Consider the following 19,180-nt stretch of genomic DNA (forward strand, 5'->3'; position numbering starts at 1 on the left):
CTGATTTCATTTAAAAAAAAAATATTTACTCAGCTATGCTGGGTCTTAGGTGCGGCATGAATGCTCTTCCTTGTGGCACGTGGGATCTTAGTTCCCCAACCAGGGATCAAACCAAAGCCCCCTGTATTGGGAGCATGGAGTCTTAGCCACTGGACCACCACGGAAATCCCTCGTTTTAACTTAAGTTTAATGTCTGGCCAGAACTGAAATTTTGATGTGCCTTTTCTCCCATAGTAAGTTAAATATTGCTCACTATATCTATTTTGCATTTCTACTCTCATGTTGGTAAAAATAATAATTATTCCTGGCATTTAACATGGAACTAGGTCTCTGCTGCCCAGTGACTTCATCCTTCTGCTCCTTTCTTTCCCCTTTGTCTCTCTTCTCATAGTCCCACCCACACAGGACATTTAAGGTTTCTTGAACCCAACAAAATTTCTTCATTTGAATTTTTTAAACAAAGCACGTCACACTTATTCATAATCACTGACAATCTAAGCTATACTTGATCCAGCTGGCAATGTGTACTCAATTTGCAAAACTTTATAAACGGATCCTGCAGAACGTCCCATTGGATGATCCTCAGTTGAAAAATTTAATTTCAAGTGCCTGTTTTCACTTTTTTGTATTTTTCTTAAGAAGTATTCCAACGTCTCTTTTCTACCATATTGCAGAGTTAAGGGATTGTCTTTTGATTAAAAAATGTGGTCAGACTGAATTCTCTGAATTGGAGCAAGAATACATTCCATTGTCAAGCTTATTTTATGATATTTCTGCTTCTGACCATACCATAGCATGGAGTATCATCTTAGCTCTCTGTATTCTGGAAACTCACTCTTGTGCCTGTGTAACTTGACTGCATTTTGAAAATGACAAATCTCCTTCACTTCATAGAAATAGCTTGATAAAGAATTTGATCTTGTCTTGACTTTCATTGTAAAACTGGTTCTATTATCATGGGAAATACCATTCTGTAGACTTGGAATAGATCCAGAACGCTGTTAAAAGGCATAAACCAGACCCTTGGCGCAAGGAGGCCCTTTAGCAGTACTTTGAAGATTTTTATGTGTCTTTCCCAACTTCAGGATCATCTTTCTTCCATCACAGAAATCACTTTTCTCCAGATTTTAAAAAAGGCTTCTACTCACCGGGATCATCTATATCTATAGCTAAATCTGTAGTTACCTTTCCCCCTACTCTGGGTAATTTGAACATGTAATAGTCAGGGGAAGGGGCTAGATAGTCACAGCCTACTAATCAATGCTCATGGTGATTTAACCTGTGATCTTATCTAGACTGTAGATGTCTTAAATCTGGTGTGGACTCCATGACTTCAGTATTGAAGGTCTCTATTTTTTTAATCTCTCTACAAGAAATCATTTGTTAAAAGTGCAGCTCCTTTCTCTCGAAGAAGGGTTACATGGATGTCTTTCTTCTTTAAAAGGGTCAATATGTCAGTTATGTTGGGTCTTTAATTCCTGTTGCTTGTCAGAGGATGTTTAAAGCCTGTGCTTATGTAATAGTGGGTAACCTCCTGTGCAGGAGAAATGGTCCTGGTTATCCAGAAGCAGGGAGAACAGCCCCCAGGCCCTGCCTTTTGCAGCTCAGTCACAGAGCCCCTGCAAAGGGGGGTGCTTAGTGAACCCCATAGAGGGTTCATGCCAAGGTTCATTTGGGAGTCGCTGGGAGATGATGCCACTGTCTGAGGAAATTGACTACCTAGCTGTCTGCATACTTGATTGGTGCCTAGATGGCATCATAGGCCTTGTCCCAGAGCCTGGCAGCAGAAAGGCCTGGAAAAGCCACTTTTCTGGCTCTAGACTCTTTGTGTGAAGCCATCTGAATCAAGTAACTCCCTCCATAAATGTCTTGTCATTTTGTAAATTGAAGGTTTGGATGGAGCTTCTGGGCTTCTCAGATTCTGGCAAAGAATCTGCCTGTAATGTGGGAGACCTAGGTTCAGTCCCTGGGTCGGGAAGATTCCCCTGGAGAAGGGAATGGCTACCCACTCCTGTAATCTTGCCTGGAGAATCCCATGGAGAGTGGAGCCCAGCAGGTTACAGTTCATGGGGTTGCAATGAGTCAGACACAGAGTGAGTGAATAACGCTTTCATACCTTATCATGGAGTTTCTAGGTGGGATAGTGTATTTCCTTTCTTCTATCATTACCAGAAACTGTATCCATACAGAATTTTCAGAAGGAGATTAAGGATTTATCCCAGTGTCCAAATTCAAGATCTTTGTTTAAGGGGAGATGTTGGTGGAATTCACTGTGGCGCCTGATGATGACCTACTTCCTTGCACAGTTGAGCGCTGGTTTCCCTGTCTTTGTCCTCCCTTCCGCATTCTGTCCCCTACATTTCCTCCTCCTGTCTTTTATTTATTTATTAACTATTTATTTTTTATTTAGCTGGACTGGGTCTTAGTTACAGTATGCGAACTCTCATTTGTGGCATGTGGGATTGAATTCCCCAGGGATCAAACCCAAGCCCCCTCCATTGGAAGCATGGAGTCTAGCCACTGGACCACCAAGGAAGTCCCTCCTCTGCCCGTCTTTAAAAGCCATTGCTTATACATTGTCTTTGCCTAGGATCTTTTTAGTTTCCAGTACATTTCAAGTGTGTAAATCTAGTAACTTTCAAATTTTCATGGCTATTTCTGAATTTCTCTTCTTTCACTGTAATTTTGATATTCAAAATCTAGTACAGTTTTCTTTTTTCCGTCCATCTTTCATATTCTTTTCTTCACCCCAGACAAGGTTGACAGTTGTTTTTTATCCTGCCTCATATTTGTAAAATCCGTTACAAAGTACACCACGTATTTCCTTTCAGGAGGGTAAAACTAAGAAGTGCAGTACAACATTCTCATTAAGAGTAACAGATTTCTCTTAATTTAAGTGTGAAATTTCTTGTAAATAGTGATTCTTTTCAGTTGGGGGATTTCTGTCAACACTGTGTAAGGGGAAAAATCATTGAACTAGAAGCCAGGAAATCTTGATTTGTGGTTTATGAACTTACTGTGTATGTTTGACCCTTTTGGGGTTTCCATTCTGCTCTCTAAAGTTGGGAGAATATTTGCCTTGCCATACAGACAGATACTGGATACAATTAGAAATACACTAAAATGCTGCATTTACAAGGAATGATCGTTGTGGGTTTTGTTATATATAGCCATTGCATACATTTGGCTCTTTCTTTTCTTAAAGATTCCAAATCTATGCAAGATGGCTGGGGGGAGAATGATGGGCCAGTGGCAGGAACTCGCCATCCCAGCTGGGAAGAGGAGGATGATGGAGGAGTCTGGAACACTGCCGGCTCTCAGGGAAGCACTTCCTCCCACAACTCAGCAAGCTGGGGACAAGGAGGAAAGAAACAAATGAAGGTAGGCCACCTTAGAGGTGTCTGAACTTGCTTATTCATTCTTAGAAGGCAGAACGGAGAATGTTTTAGTGGAAGAAGCCACATAGCTGAAGTCCTTGCAGTCCTCAGTGATGGAGAAAATACTTTCTTCAGAACACCTAACTATGTCCTCTTTACCCCTCATCTTCCTTACCTTGAAGTCTCTTACCTACAAAATTCTCTCTGTAGATAAGGTGAAATTTTCAAAGAAACAAGATTTTTCTTCTTACTTCATTTTCCATATTATAATAATTCTTTGGGAACTTTCAGAACACCCTTTATAAATGTTTTATGCTTTTGTGTTCTAAAGCCTGATCCGTCCTTCAAGTAGGTCCCCCTGAATATGTAGAAGGGAAACCACAGTAATACGGTTCCTCCAGCAGCAATCACCGTGACTCATTTTTGTCTGATTTGGGAAATTCCAAGGCCCCAAATCCTTTCTCAACAGAGCGAGGTGCCAGTGCTTAACCTGCGTTGGCGGCTAGGTGGTTTATCTCATCCTGCACCAGTGTGTCCTATGCTTTTTATTTTCTGGATTGTAGAGCAACTTAGTTTCTCTTTTGATTTTCATAGTTTAATGAGGACTTTGGTTCAATCTCGAACCTGAGTGACTCTCAGTAGAAGCCCTCTTTTTTCATTCCAGCCTCTCATTCTACAAATTCATTAAGGGGAAAAAAGTTGGGCGGCCACGTATGTCATTTCAGCATGGGAGCCTTGCTGCTCTAAGAAAGACTTCATAACTAAAACTGGTTTTCAGGTACTGGACGCCATTTTAGAAGGTCTTCAGTTGACCAAGGGCTGTACCTTCTTCATCCCCTTCACCTATGGGATTTTGTTCTGAATACGATTACTTTGTTTTATAACCTGAGAATGCAGGTTGTTTCTGTTAGAAACATTTTGTTTAAGCAGTCATTTACAGTTTTTCCCCATAAAGGACTTTTATTTTCTTACTTCAGTCACAAAAGAAATTATTCCGTGAACTTTCTAACATTTTTAATACATTTGCACCGTCTAGTCTACTGTGGCTTTCTTTTTATTATTTACAAATTAATAATGAGACCGGATTCTAGGAAGACTGCTGAGGAAGGAACCAAGTGAAAGGTACTAGCCCACTCAGGGAACCGCCAAGATTCAATGAGTTTAACTGGGAATTAACTGTTTCTGTTCCATGACTGATGATTCTGACCCTTCTCTGTGTGTCTGTGTCTGTGTGTCTGTGTGTCTGTGTGTGTCCGTGTCTGTGTGTGTTCCAGTACAGCTGATGTAAAATCGACCGTCTTAACCAATTATGTGTACAGTTCAGCAGCATTACGTGCATTCACATGGTGGTGCTGTCATCACTGACATCTGTCCACAAAGCCCTTCTCATCTTGCCAGCTGAAACTTTGTACCCATTAAACAGTAACTACCACTCCTCCCTCCAGGGAGGGCTTTTTTGACCTTTAAACCTGTAGAGGTACCTTAACACTTTCAGAAATAAAATTGACATGAGCAGTAGCATCAGAACACACAGAATTTTTACCTGGAGAATGCACACGTGCACAAAGCCCCATCATCTCCAGCCCCTACCAGGTTCCCATCATAGTTCCATTCACCTTCTCCATAGAAATAAAAGTGGAGCTGATGATTGGTTCCTTGTTCAGCAGAGAAATTAGTTTGTCCCCTGAAGAAACAAACAAAAACCCGCACCTGCCTGCCTTTGCAGTGAACTTGGTGATGGTGTCTTCTGCTGACTTCTTTCCACTTTCTACAGAGCCCCGTGTCCTTAACACTCTGAAACAAGCAGATGAAAGTGCTGCATGGATAAGCTCCTCCTTGTATCCACACAGAGAGTAATGACCAGTTTAAATAGGCTCCTTTCCAAATAACATGCACTGGCATCAAACTTTTTCTTGACTCCTAATAGAAACCGGCTTGGGTTACAAGGAGGAACTGAGAGGGAAAGTACTAGCTTGCAAGTGTTATATTTTAGAAAATCTGATGTTGACCCTTTATAGGGTGAAAGCCCTAGCTGACCATTTATTTTTCAAGTTACTTCTAACTCAGTGCAGTGAATACAACAAGAATGAAAACATTGATGTAACTAAGGCCTGTTACTTTTTTATACTAACAGATCTATCAAAATAACTATAGTTAAAGAGAAATAGTTATGGTTGAAAAAGGTAAACTCTGGTTTTACATTTTTAGTCAGTACTTTTTTGCAACTCAGGAAGTTGAAATCAATTATTTGATTCTGAGGTTACATATTTCATTTCTGCAGTGCTCACTCAAAGGAGGAAACAGTGATTCATGGATGAATCCTCTTGCCAAACAGTTTTCAAATATGGGATTGCTGGTAAGTTTTCTTTTTTCATAGGTGTACTATATCCCAACTTTTACATTTAGTACAAATTTTAAGACCACTGACATATATAGTACAAAATTACAGATTTAGAAACTGGTTATGCAACGTTCCTGATTTGGATGAGGCAATGTTTCTTCTCTGTTCCTTTTTTCTTAATGAAATACTCCAGTATTTAAAGGTTACAGCTTTTCAATGTGTAGCCTTTGTATCTTTCCTTAGAAGGTTAGGGAAGAAAGAGCCAAGGACTTAAAATGTATATAACTTTTGCTGACTACTGTACCCACTTTAATATTATAATTAAAAAAAAAAAAATAACTGCCATAGCAGAATGACTAGGGAAACCATTTGTGATTAATTATATAGACAATTTTTGTAGAACTTCTAATTTTTTGATCTTTGGGGAGCAATATGGGGACGCCGTGTCCCTGGTTGCCAAAAGACAGATGACTTGGCTGCACGTTGCAAGATTTGATGACTTGACAAGTCACGAGAAGAAGTTGTCATCATTTGGCTGCCACTCATGAAATTTGATCCTGAGCCGGCTGGAACTTGAGGACAGGGGTGTATTTCTCCAAGCAGCTGTTTAGCTATCACTCTGTCCATAGATTTACTGAAGCTAATCTGATGTGAAAACTGAATTTAGGAATAGAGGCACTGTTGCTGCTGCTGCTGCTGCTGCTAAGTCGCTTCAGTCGTGTCTGACTCTGTGTGACCCCATAGACGGCAGCCCACCAGGTTCCGCCATCCCTGGAATTCTGCAGGCAAGAACACTGGAGTGGGTTGCCATTTCCTTCTCCAATGCATGAAAGTGAGAAGTGAAAGTGACGTCGCTCAGCTGTGGCCGAGTCTTAGAGACCCCACGGACTGCAGCCCACCAGGCTCCTCCATCCATGGGATTTTTCAAGCAAGAGTACTGGAGTGGGGTGCATCGCCTTCTCCATAGAGGCCCTAGCAGCAGTGAAAATTACTCTTATGAAAAATGTTACTGTCTTCGTTCCAGTTGAAGATTTGTTTCCAAGGACCTGGTATAGTCCTAGATGTAAAGTAAGAGTAAGCTGTAGTTCGTGCATGAATAATGCTGTTTCTTCTCTGATTAAAGTGTTTAATTCCAGACTTTAATCTTCCCTCACTATTTTTTTTTTTCCAGAGTCAAACTGAAGATAATCCAAGTAGCAAAATGGATTTGTCTGTAGGTGTGTATCCTCCCACTAAACGAGTGGAGTATGTTGTTATTTGTGATCCTTTGTTGGGATCCCTGCTCGCTTTGAGTTGGGGTGGGTGCAGTTCCTAGACTCATATTCCAACTTGCACTGTGGAAGATACTGTGCTCGACACTAGGTAGGGATTGAAAACTGACAATAAGGACCAAGAAGTGTAAATGAGTGTAAATGAGCGGTGTGTGCCAGGTGTGAACAGTTGAGACTTGAAAGCCACTGGTTCACCGTGGAGAACCTGTATACCACATGAAGGAGTCGGCCTTTGCTCTTGGCACTTGTTGCCGTGGACGAGTGTATGCTCAGCTTTGCTGGATCCTCCACTGTTCTCAAGAGAGGCCAGAAATTCTTCTATGCTTTTAGTTTTAAATATTGAGAACTAATCCAGATTTAAAAATAAAAAACAAAATATTGTGGCCAAACACAAGCTGTCCGTGACCCTGCCAGAGTCATTCTCAGGTGGCCAGGCCTGTCTGCACCGAGATGTCATCAGTTCAGTCAGTTCAGCTCAGTCATGTCCGACTCTTTGCAGCCCCATGCACTGCAGCATGCCAGGCTTCCCTGTCCATCACCAACTCCCAGAGCTTACTCAAACTCAGGTCCATCAAGTCGGTGATGCCATCCAACCATCTCATCCTCTGTCGTCCGCTTCTCCTCCCGCCTTCAATCTTTCCCAGCATCAGAGTCTTTTCCATTGAGTCAGTTCTTCACATCAAGTGGCCAAAGTATTGGAGTTTCCGCTTCAGCATCAGTCCTTCCAATGAATATTCAGGACTGATTTCCTTTAGGATGGACTGATTGGATTTCCTTGCAGTTCAAGGGACTCTCCAAGAGTCTTCTCCAACACCACAGTTCAAAAGCATCAGTTCTTCGGCACTCAGCTTTCTTTATGGTCCAACTCTCACATCCATATGTGACTACTGAAAAAACCATAGCTTTGACTAGACGGACCTTTGTTGGCAAAGTAATGTCTCTGGTTTTTAATATGCTATCTAGGTTGGTCATAGCTTTTCTTCCGAGGAGCCAGAGTCTTTTAATTTCATGGCTGCAGTCACCATCTGCACTGATTCTGGAGCCCCCCAAAATAAAGTCAGCCACTGTTTCCACCATTTCCCCATCTATTTGTCGTGAAGTGATGGGACTGGACGCCATGATGTTAGTTTTCTGAACATTGAGTTTTAAGCCAACTTTTTCACTCTCCTCTTTCACTTTCATCAAGAGGCTCTTTAGTTCTTTTTCGCTTTCTGCCATAAGGTGGTGTCATCTGCATATCTGAGGTTGTTGATACTTCTCTCAGCAATCTTGATTCCAGCTTGTGCTTTATCCAGCCCAGCATTTCTCATGATGTCCTCTGCATCGAAGTTAAATAAGCAGCATGACATATACAGCCATGACATAATCCTTCCTCGATTTGGAACCAGTCTGTTCCATGTCCAGTTCTAACTCGTGGTACTTGACCTGCATACAGATTTCTCAGGAGGCAGATCAGGTCGTCTGGTATTCCCATCTCTTCAGGAATGTTCCACAGTCTGTTGTGATCCACACAGTCAGAGGCTTTGGTGTAGTCAGTAAAGCAGAAGTAGATGTTTTTCTGGAACTCTCTTGCTTTTTCAATGATCCAGTGGATGTTGGCAATTCTGCCTTTTCTAAATCCAGCTTGAACATCTGGAAGTTCACAGTTCATGTATTGTTGAAGCCTGGCTTGAAGAAATTTGAGCATTACTTTGCTAGCATGTGAAAGTGAAAGTTACTCAGTTGTGTCTGACTCTGCAACCCCGTGGACTATACAGTCCATGGAATTCTCCTGGCTAGAATACTGGAGTGGGTAGCCTTTCCCTTCACCAGGGGATCGTCTCAACCCAGGGATTGGACTCAGGTCTCCCACATTGCAGGCAGTTTCTTTACCAGCTGAGCCACAAGGGAAGCCCTTGCTAGCGTGTGAGATGAGTGCAATTGTGCCATAGTTTGAACATTCTTTGGCATTGCCTTTCTTTGGGATTAGAATGAAAACTGACCTTTTCCAATCTTGTGGTCACTGATGAGTTTTCCAAATTTGCTGGCATATTGAGTCATATTAGGGACCAACTGCCCTTTGCAGGTAGAGCAGGTGCAGCATCAGCCCTTCATCTGGGGGCTCTTTGCAGTGATGCTGTTGCTCACCTGGAAGAACTTAAGAAAGAATCAAATCTGGAAGAAAAGAAAACACTCCTGGGAGATAAAGGAAACAGCCTGTGATCTGTGATACTCTTAAATAGGAGAATAACTTAAAAACGAGTTGCATGTCACTGTACAACAGCAAATTCATAGACATGTGGAAGAAAGTGGAATAGTCATTGCATCTGGGAGATGACATTTTACCAGCAACCATTGCCCGTGTTCAATTCAAGACTTCTAAATTTCAGGGCAACAACCATGCCTCTTTGCTGTTTGTAGTCCTAGTAATTACATTTCACAGCTGGAAGTATTTGTCTTGCAGATGCTAAAAAAGCAACAGGATACACATCCTCTCACTGAGGATATTTGAATATAAAAGCAAGATATATTCATCAAACATGTCAATAACTAGTTTAAGTATCTTTTTAGTTAGATTTTGACTAGGTTAGCCCTAAGACTCTTTCAGTCTTCGATAGAAAACCAGCTTCAGCTGATAAATGTTGAGGGTTTTAGAGAGATTGTTTTGTTCTTTTTAAAGCATCCGTGTATGCTTCCATGGGCTTCCCTGGTGGCTCAGAGGGTAAAACATCTGCCTACAATGTGGGGGACCTGGGTTCAATCCCTGGGTTGGGAAGATCTCCTGGAGAAGGAAATGGCAAACCACCCCAGTACTCTTGCCTAAAAAATCCCATGGACAGAGAAGCCTGGTAAGCTACAGTCCATGGGGTAGCAAAGAGTTGGACACAACTGAGCAACTTCACTTTCTGTATGTTTCAGGGAGGACCATCAGCAGCCTGAACAGTGAGAACTCTTCTGGTCTATACCTGCACGCTACAGAGGGTGTTGGGACAGGTCACTCTTGGTCATGAGGGAGACATTGAGGATTAACATTTTCATTCTTTCTGTGTTACTTTTCAGGGAGCCTTCCAGATAAAAAATTTGATGTGGACAAGCGAGCAATGAATCTCGGGGATTTTAATGATATCATGAGGAAGGATCGATCTGGGTTCCGTCCACCTAATTCCAAAGACATGGGAACCACAGATAGTGGGCCTTATTTTGAGAAGGTGAGTTGAATCCTTGGTTTAAGATAACCACTTTGGTTCCCATTTGTCTTTTCATATTTAATTCCAGAAGGAAGCATAGAATTACTGAACTGCATGGGGGAAAAAAAACAACACAAGCATCACCTGCATTTGAACGGTGACATGAAAATAGTTGATGTTGACAGGTGATTAGGCAGCAGCTAGAACCATCTGTCTTTAGAATGCAAGTACTGTGAACAAGGTCTGAGTTTGGGGGAGTTTATGAAGTTTGAAGGGGGTGTGGTCTGACTATAGTGTGGGAAATGCACACTGAAAACATATAAAAGAAATTCTAGAGACAGAGTTATCCTGAATTCTTTTTCCTGCTACTGTTCAATTACAAATTAAATTTTGAATCTTGTGCAAATACTCTAGGTCTCCTAAGGCCTTGCCTTTTAGTTTTGTCAAGATGACCCAAAACTTTCTCCTTTGCTATTCCTAAAAAAGCTCTGTTGTCTTCTTTCTCCATTTCCTTAATGATCTGTTTTTAGTTATGATCATATCCTGTTCAAATTCTCAACTACCTGCTTTAAACAAGTCATTTATACCTATCTGTTGGGATTTTTAACATTTCTAATGGAGGAGGTCGTTACTTGTTTCAGAATACCAACTTGTGATATTCCTGGTCTTCAGAAGGCAGTTAAAACCAAAATTTGTAGATTTGGCACGTTTTTGAAACCACTGATGCTGGTCTAGACAGCAAGCATATTCCTAAGAAGATGACTTTGGCTTCTGTTTCAGCAGCCACATAGTTAGAGTCATCAATATTAGATCCCTGAAACTAAAGTGTCTGGCAATATTTATCGTAGTGCAATGGACAGAATGTGTTACTAACTTAGAGGATACGAATCTATAGCAGAGAGGATGACAGATGGTGTCTGTTGGGCAAAGTATGATGGTGATGATCAGATCCAAATTCTATCCTCGTTTACTGCTAATACACTCTAACTTTGTTTGTTCCTGGTGTCTCTCTTTTCCCTTCTTGCATTCTGTTGCTTCACTAACCAACACTCATTGCGATTGGCTAACTGCTACTACTTTTCAGCTGACTTTGCCTTTCTCCAATCAAGATGGGTGCCTTGGGGATGAGGCTCCCTGCTCTCCTTTCTCCCCTTCTCCCAGCTACAAGCTGTCTCCCTCTGGTTCCACACTACCCAACGTCAGCCTTGGAGCAATCGGCACAGGGCTCAACCCCCAAAACTTCGCTGCTAGACAAGTAAGGAGGCCTCTCAAATTTATAACTGCTTGGCTGTGGCCTCGCCTTGGCCCTGGTCTGCAGTTTATTGCATCATTTGTCTGTCTTGGGAAATTTGTTGATTACTGAATGCACAGAATGATATTAAGTCTAGGCTTTTTATTTAGCTCTTTCAGCCCATAGAACCCATCTCTCTTCATGTTTCTCAACATGGGTTTTATTTTAAATCTGTTTCTTTTGTCTTCCCATTTTTGGTCATAACTTCACGCTTCATAAGTTAGTGAGTTGCTTGCTTAGGAAAATGTTAAAGAGGCTGTACAGGTACCTTCTATCTAATTTAGTGACATATTTGCCATTTTGAACATTAGATTGAATGGCAAGTTCTACCTTTGATGTCTTTTCAATCTAATGTAATTGCTAATTAAAAAATAGCACCAGAACTAAAAAGATTAAATATTTGAGGGTTATGGCAGCTTAGAAATGCAATGTCTTCAGATATAAAATTGCTCAGACAGAGGTAATTTATATCTCACATAATGAAGCTTTAAGAAGACCGCATGCTGCCCAGTGTTTGATTCAGGCTAGAGTAGCACCTTTGCTAGAGCTGGATCTGCCAGTCCTCCAAGGAAGGCTGTGCAGTAGAAACAGGCCTGTCACGGCCGGCGTAGTAATGCCTCTTTGCTTTTGCAGGCTTGAGCGGATGCAGCCGGCCTCTGTCTGTCACCTTGCAGTAGCTCTGTTGTAGTTTCTGTGGAGAAAACCAGAAATCTGGGGACAATTCTTTTGTGACAGTGGCTCCAGCAGTATTTTCCTAGCCTTATTTCCATGACTACTTACCTGCCCTTCTGGCCTTCACCTCTGGATATCATGGAAAGACATTTAATTATCAGTTGTAGCCATTCTGTTTTCCCATGATGACTTTCATATATAAATGAAAAGCTGGTATAAAACACTTCTTACTCCATAGTCCTCAGACTCCATGTAGATCTTTCATACACTGATTGTTGCCTTAGCATGTTACACTGATTGTTGCCTTAGCACGTTTTAAAACATGGATCATATTATGTCCGTGTGTTCAAATTGGTTAACTCTGGGTTGGGAGTTACAGGTAATTTTTTGTTTTCTTCCTTTTTATTTCACTCTTTTTCTTAACATTTCCACAGAGGACGTGGTGGCTCTGTATTGCTTATCTAAACAGAGAGGAGCAGTTGTATCAGTTTTGGTGGGGAGGAGGGCTCTTTGGGTTGAGTTATAGAAAATATAACATAGTCTTCACACTGTTGGTGAATGGTGATTATAAATATACTCCCAGGACCACCTGATTATCAGATACTTTTAGTACATAAAGTTTAATGTAAGTGACCAAACTTGCTGTGCACTGGACTCTTAAAAAAGGTCATTCCTCTGCAGTTTTTTATCTGTGGATTACTACAAAGTCCATTGTAAACCAAGTTGCTATATACATGTTCTATCCAAATAAGCTTATGTTTTTTTTCATACTGTTTTCATGAAGAGTTTCATGAAAAGTATGCAGTATACTGCATAATTTGAAATTTAAGAGTTTTGTTCAAATCACAGAAGATTTCGATCAGCTAAATAGCCTTGTTTTTAATTTATATACCTTTCTAAGTTAAACCACTGTAGTTGGGGCAAATATCACCAATAATTAGTAGGTTCAGGTCATCATAAAAGTCTCACACACAGCAGTGAACTTTTAGAAATATATAAAGCTTTTGATGCCAGTTTTCCTAATCTCAAAATATAGTTTTTAAAAAGATTGAATTTGTATGATTACCATTCTATACATTACTGTGAAAAATAGCTACTTCTGAGCCAAGAAGATGACCAACTTATGATGCCAAGGTTCCATATTAAAAAATGGTCCCAGTGCTTCACTTTGTGCAGAAACATGGGTCTTATGTTGCCAGACTTTGTTTCTTTTCAAGAGGTACTGGAAATAAATTCATTAAAAAGAGAGAGAAGGTGGGAGTTTCCTGGTTGCCTAGTGGTTAGAATTCTGGGTTTTCATGATTGAGGCCTGGGTTCAATCCTTGGTTAGGGAACTGAGATCACACAAGCCGTGTGGCCCCCCTCCCCCAAAAAAGGAAGATTTAACAGTTAATAATGAATAAAAATGATCTAAAAAGGGTTTTGTTTTTAAGAAGAAAGAGAAGGTATTTTTTTGTATAAACTTATGTTGACTTACCTTTGTTATTATCCATCAGAGTGCTTGGTGTGGCTTACGAGACACTTGATCATGAAAACCTAAAACCTTTGGTGGGAGTAGAATGGGCTCTTTGTACTAGGAATAGGAAAGTAGGGATTGATTTTACAAAAACTAAAAAAAACTAATACCTCTTACCAGAAAGAGAGGCTGAGATTTAAAATAACCCCTACAAAGCAGGTTGGGAGCCTTAACAAAACATAGGTCTGGGGTTTAGCTGTCAGAAACCCCACCATCCAAAGACCCTCCCCTCCATGAATAATTGACATCTATTAACTAAGTCATTATTTGATAATAAAGTGTAAGAACCATCTTAGCAGAATAGTCTGAGCAAAATAAGTGTTTCCTGTTTTCATTATAGGAGCTAAGCTCCTGACTGCTAGGGTCTCAGAAAAGTTAGAGCTGAGCTATTTCACCTCAGAGTGACAGATTTGATTAGTACGACAGGAGAGGTGCAGATATTGAAGTTTCTAGAATTAAAGGTCTTTTCATGTTTAAACAGTCCTTTGGGAGATTAAAAATTCATGGTGAATCTTCAGGTTTCTTTTATGAGATATACATAGATTTTAATTGCCATTTCTACTTTATGTTCACAGTCATTTTTATTTTCAATGCTTTTAAGTTCATTAATTTCCCTGAAGCAATCCCTTAATCTGTTTTGAATCATTAAGCCATCAAAATATCTTTAGTGCTCTAGAACTTAATGATGCCATTATAAAATTCTTCTGTAAAATTACCTAAATCCCCACAATTCCAGGGATAAGAATGGTGGTGGCAACCTCAGCCCAGAGCCCAGAGACTGGGTATAAGTGGTGGTGTAGCCGTCTTCACCAGTGATGTTCGGTGGGATGTTCGTTTTCAAGTGTGTGAAATTGGTGGGTCGTGGATGTTTGCAAATGATGCGCTCATCCTACAGACCAGGGCTTGATTGAGTTTCTGGGAATACAAAGAGGGAAATTTGAAGCTGGTGGTGGAAAGACAGGGTGGAAGATAACTATAATATGATTTGATGGTGGAGCCTGTCAAAGAGATTTCAGGTGTTTTGAAAACATAGAGGTAGGCTCAATGAATTTGAATGTAAAATGAGGAAAAAGGTCAGGGGGAAGATATCCTTGATGAGGATGACCTCTGAGCTGGCACTTGCAGAGGCCGAGTGAAGATGGTGTAGAAAACTGCATCATACGGGGGCAACGCAGCGTCAGGTCTTAATGAACATGATTTCAAGGGCCATCAAATGTAGCCCCACTTTCTATAGCTCTCTAATTGGAACAGTCTTAGAAGTGCCTCAGCGAGTTGATCCTCCAGAAATCAGGGGCCTAAGCTTGTTTTATTGGTTTTTGTTTTTTACAGAGTTAAAACATTTTTTATACAGCCCTTCTTGTTTTTCTTTAACTTAGCTTTCAGAGATCAGGAAACTAAATATACTTCTGTCCCATTATTTCAGTAGCCACATAATAGTCCATCTAATGAATGGCTATAATTTTTGACTAATACTCACACATTTCAATGAGAAGTTACAGGTGAGTAATGCTTTGTGTGTCCCGGGAATGATTTTTCACTTTTCCCCTTTCTTCCTCTTTTATCTCACTCTCGGACTGATTTACATTTCCTCCTTTACCAAAGAAGGGACCAAGGAGAGCCCAAGACAGGGAAGGGTGTTCACATCGGGAGTAGGGTCCTCAGGGAGCCAGGCTCACAGTTGAATGGCACTGATTTTGTGATCAAATCAGCCAATTTAGGGAAGTTATATCATGGTATTATTTTACAGCTGATATTATTCACAGTCCTGCATTTTTTACTCAAGTGCCTTTCAAAATGGGTCTCAGATTATATAGTTTGAGAATAAATTCTGTAAACCCAATCTTAAAGAAGTAGTTGTATAAATGTTACACTGCCTTTACCTTTCAGTAACAACAAATTAGTGCTTTTTCTAACATTTCACTAAGTTTAACCCTTTTGGTTTGTATCAGGCTGCAGGGTGGTGATGGTATGCCCATGATTGAATTTGAATACTATCCCAAGGTCAGGAACTTTTTTCAGTTCCAACGTTCTGTGATTCCTTGGAACACAGGATGCTGCTTCTGAGGGATAGGATACCTGAACTGTTTCTTTGTGCATTTCCTCGTGCTAACAAAAGGCCTCACTGCCGCTATTCTGTTCACAGGGTGGCAATCATGGTTTGTTTGGAAATAGCACAGCACAATCGAGAGGCGTGCACACCCCCGTGCAGCCACTGAACTCTTCTCCTAATCTCCGGGCGCAAGTGCCTCCCCAGTTCATTTCCCCCCAGGTAAGTAACTTCATGGATCCACAGTTCAGAAGTAAAGTCCAGGTGGTTACCAGTTGTCAGCTGACTGGGTTTGTGGGCATAAAAGGAATAACAGTTACCATCTAAAGTGAAAAATCCAGATGCCAAGGATCAAGAGTTTTAGAACAGGATGGCATTTCTTGTTTTTTGTCTTTGTTTTATCATGCGTACAAAGTAGATGTTTTTGCATGAAAAACATTATAATTATAATGCCTTTTAGATCACCTGTATGTTTTTCCAGTACAATATTGACTTTTTTAATTGTGTATGATTAAAACTACTCAATAAATTCTGATGCGTCAATACTCAATAGTTGGTTGCCTTCAAGGATTCAGGGAAGCACCAGGTTCTGGGTTATTCTTAAAATTTTCGAGGAGATACGTACTAAAATACTGACTGGGTGCTCTTGGGGGGTTTAGAACTGGTGAGGTGGCAGAAACTCATTCACAGAGCAACTTTGCATAGGACAGAGTCCTTTGGGTACCATGGGAACCCTTTAGGGCCCTCCATTAGCAAGAGATGGTCATTGAGTTGTTTGGGGGTTTATAGGTAAGAGAATTGTGCCAGTCTACCACATACTGCCCCTCATACCCTTTTGTGAGAAAAATAAAAGCTGAGAAGCTGGAGTAAGGATTTAGTGTGTGAATCAAGATTTAGAGCTTTGGGTCTGTTCCATTGTATAAAAGGGGGTAAGGTACTTACTAGATCCAGCCAACACGTTGTGAAGGATAAGGTTCTGTTTGGGTTGTTGTGTTTTTTTTTTTTTTTTTTTTGACACATCTTTTGAGAAAGAAGTCAAAAATATTTATTTGGAACCATAATTTGTAGATTTCAGATGTTGCTTGTAACATTGAGTCTCTGTCCGTCTTAGTAGAGAAGGAATGTTGATTGTGCCCCCTGTTCCGTCATCAGTCCTGTCTGGGAGTCCACTTAGGTCCCTCTTCTTCCCTTTCCCTCTCTCTGAGTTCCATCCATCCTTCAAGTCCCCGGTAGACAGAGCTGTTCCTGACTTTCCCAGCACTTTACAGCAGCAGCATTTTGACTCTTAGAGCACTTGGCCAGCGTGCCTGGGTGTCAGGCCAGCAGTCAGCCATGGTGATCCAGTGTCAACTGCCTATTGGCAGCGCCGAGATGAAGAAGAGACCGTCTCTACCATGGTAGCCTCCTGGCGTTGGTGGCAATGGTGGCAGCATAGTTGGCAGATGATGTGCTAATGTATGGAAATGCTTAACAGGGTCGGGGAGCCGGGTGGGGCCTCACACTGGTAGTGGCGTTGACGCCTGAGTCAGTTCCCTGGGCATGGCTGGAGAAAAGGTGCCCTCCAGGAGACAGGAGAAGTTTATGTAGGGGTAGTAACATCTGGAAGAACACGGCCAGTATGGGGAAGCACGGTTATTAGTCTGGGCTTGTGTAAGCAGAGGTGTGCTGCCTAGAGGGGAACAGGAAGGAGCTTGTCAGAAAGTTTGGGAGTACATTTGGAACAGTTTTGTTTGCCTTGCTAAGGAGTTTGGACTTTGTCCTTTGGTTACCGTGGTTGGTAACCATTATCTTGGCTGCTATTTAAAAATAGTTTCTGGGTCTTCCTCCATCTACTGAGACACTGTGTCTTGGGACCTCATTACCCGCAGGTGATTCTTACCTGCTCACTAGAGTTGGGCTGCTCCTGCCAAAGATGATAAAGTATCAGGCAAGATAGCACGGTGGTACAGAAGGCGTGTGTGAATGACAGAATCACTAAAGCAAAGGAGCTCAGTCACGGAGCTAGTGCAGGAATCTAGGTACGACTGTGGCCGAGGGAGTCAAAACCTTCTTGTGAAGGTCGCCGGTGATCTCCATGTTGTGGATTCCAGTGGTCTGTTCCCCAGTTGCTTTTTCCTCATGATCCGCCTTTCACCCAGTTGATCACTTCCTCCTCTCTGACACTGCTCACTTGGCTTTCGGTCACACTCTGTATTAGCTCTCCATCTGCCTTGTCTTCTGTCTGCTTTACCAGCTCTTCCTCACTTCCCCCATGTTTAAGCATGAGTACCCCAATCTCAATATCTGAACCTCTCCTCATCACCTACAGCTACTGCTAGGTGATCTCACCCAGTGGAATGAGTTTAGAATACTGACAGTTCCAAAATTGTGACTTCAGCCTAGTTCTCTCTTCACAACTCCACAGACTTCTGGCATCTTCACTAGGATGCCTTCTAGGCATCTGAAGTGAACATGCCTGAAACAGAACTTCAGCTTCATCCCACTCTCCCCTCAAGACATCCTCTTCTTCCAGGAACATGGCACTCTCATCCTTCAGGTGCTCTGGCCAAAGACCTCACAGCCCGCAACCAGTCCAGCAACAAATCTTCCCTTCAAAACGTCATCCAGCGTCCAACCATTCCCTCCCATGGCCACAGTCTCCTGACTGGTCCCACCCTGTTTCATCCCCTACTTGCTGCCTCGAGTCCATTTTCCACCCAGAGTTCAGACTGACGCTCTAAAACTGCACTGTCCAGGGTAGCCATTAGCCATGTGAGTGCTTAAAATGCAACTCATGGAGTGGAAGAACTGAATTTTTAGTTTTAATAGATATAAATTTAAATAGGCACACCAGGTTAAAAACTACTGTACGGACGGTGCAGATGTAGAACATTGCTGTCAGCACAGAAAGTTAAGGGCACTGCTCTCCTGGCTTCCTCTCTCAGAGATTGCAAAGCCAACTCTTCACTGTGATCTTTGAGGCTCTTGGTTACCTCCCTGCCTCCCACACCTGCTCTCCTGTTGGTTCAGGCCTCTCCAGCCAGCTGGCCCCCAGTGCAGTACATGCTTCTAGAATGCTGTTCTCCCAGATTGCCACGTGGCTCCTTCTCTACTTCCTTCAGAGCTCTGCCTCAGCCCCACCCTAACAGGGAGGCTATCGCGGGCTGTGTACATTACACGACCACTGTTAACCCCTCACCTCCCACCCCAGCCCAGGAGTGAAGTAAGCTCCAAAGTAGCAGGGTCTGTGTCTGCTCTGTTCACTACTGCGTCCTAAAGACCCTGCAGAGTGTGTGTTTTGAGTTCAGTAAGCAGATGTCAAGTCACGGGAAGATGCATTTCAGAATGATCTAGAAAGTGGAATTGTTAGACAAGCACAGTTAACTTAGTCTGAGAGACTTGGGGGCTGCAAATCTCTTGATGACCAAATCTGCTCTATTTGGAAAAGAAAAGTACTTGTGTTCCCCTACACTTTTGAAATGTGTTTATTTAGCAAAATGTGTTTCAGTTCAGTTCAGT

At 41.8% G+C, this 19,180-nt stretch overlaps 1 protein-coding gene across 1 annotated transcript in view; it reads left to right on the top strand.

The window, feature by feature from the left end:
• Nucleotides 1-19,180, top strand: part of TNRC6B (trinucleotide repeat containing adaptor 6B) — a 250,583-nt gene that overhangs the window by 203,865 nt on the left and 27,538 nt on the right. The window contains exons 10-14 of the mRNA XM_052639336.1: nt 3,206-3,381; nt 5,659-5,733; nt 6,890-6,935; nt 10,029-10,177; nt 15,779-15,904. Coding sequence (XP_052495296.1) covers nt 3,206-3,381; nt 5,659-5,733; nt 6,890-6,935; nt 10,029-10,177; nt 15,779-15,904 — 572 coding nt within the window. The remainder of the gene's footprint in view (nt 1-3,205; nt 3,382-5,658; nt 5,734-6,889; nt 6,936-10,028; nt 10,178-15,778; nt 15,905-19,180) is intronic.

Source organism: Budorcas taxicolor, chromosome 5 (assembly GCF_023091745.1).
Source record: "Budorcas taxicolor isolate Tak-1 chromosome 5, Takin1.1, whole genome shotgun sequence".
NCBI classification, from domain to species: Eukaryota; Metazoa; Chordata; class Mammalia; order Artiodactyla; family Bovidae; genus Budorcas; species Budorcas taxicolor.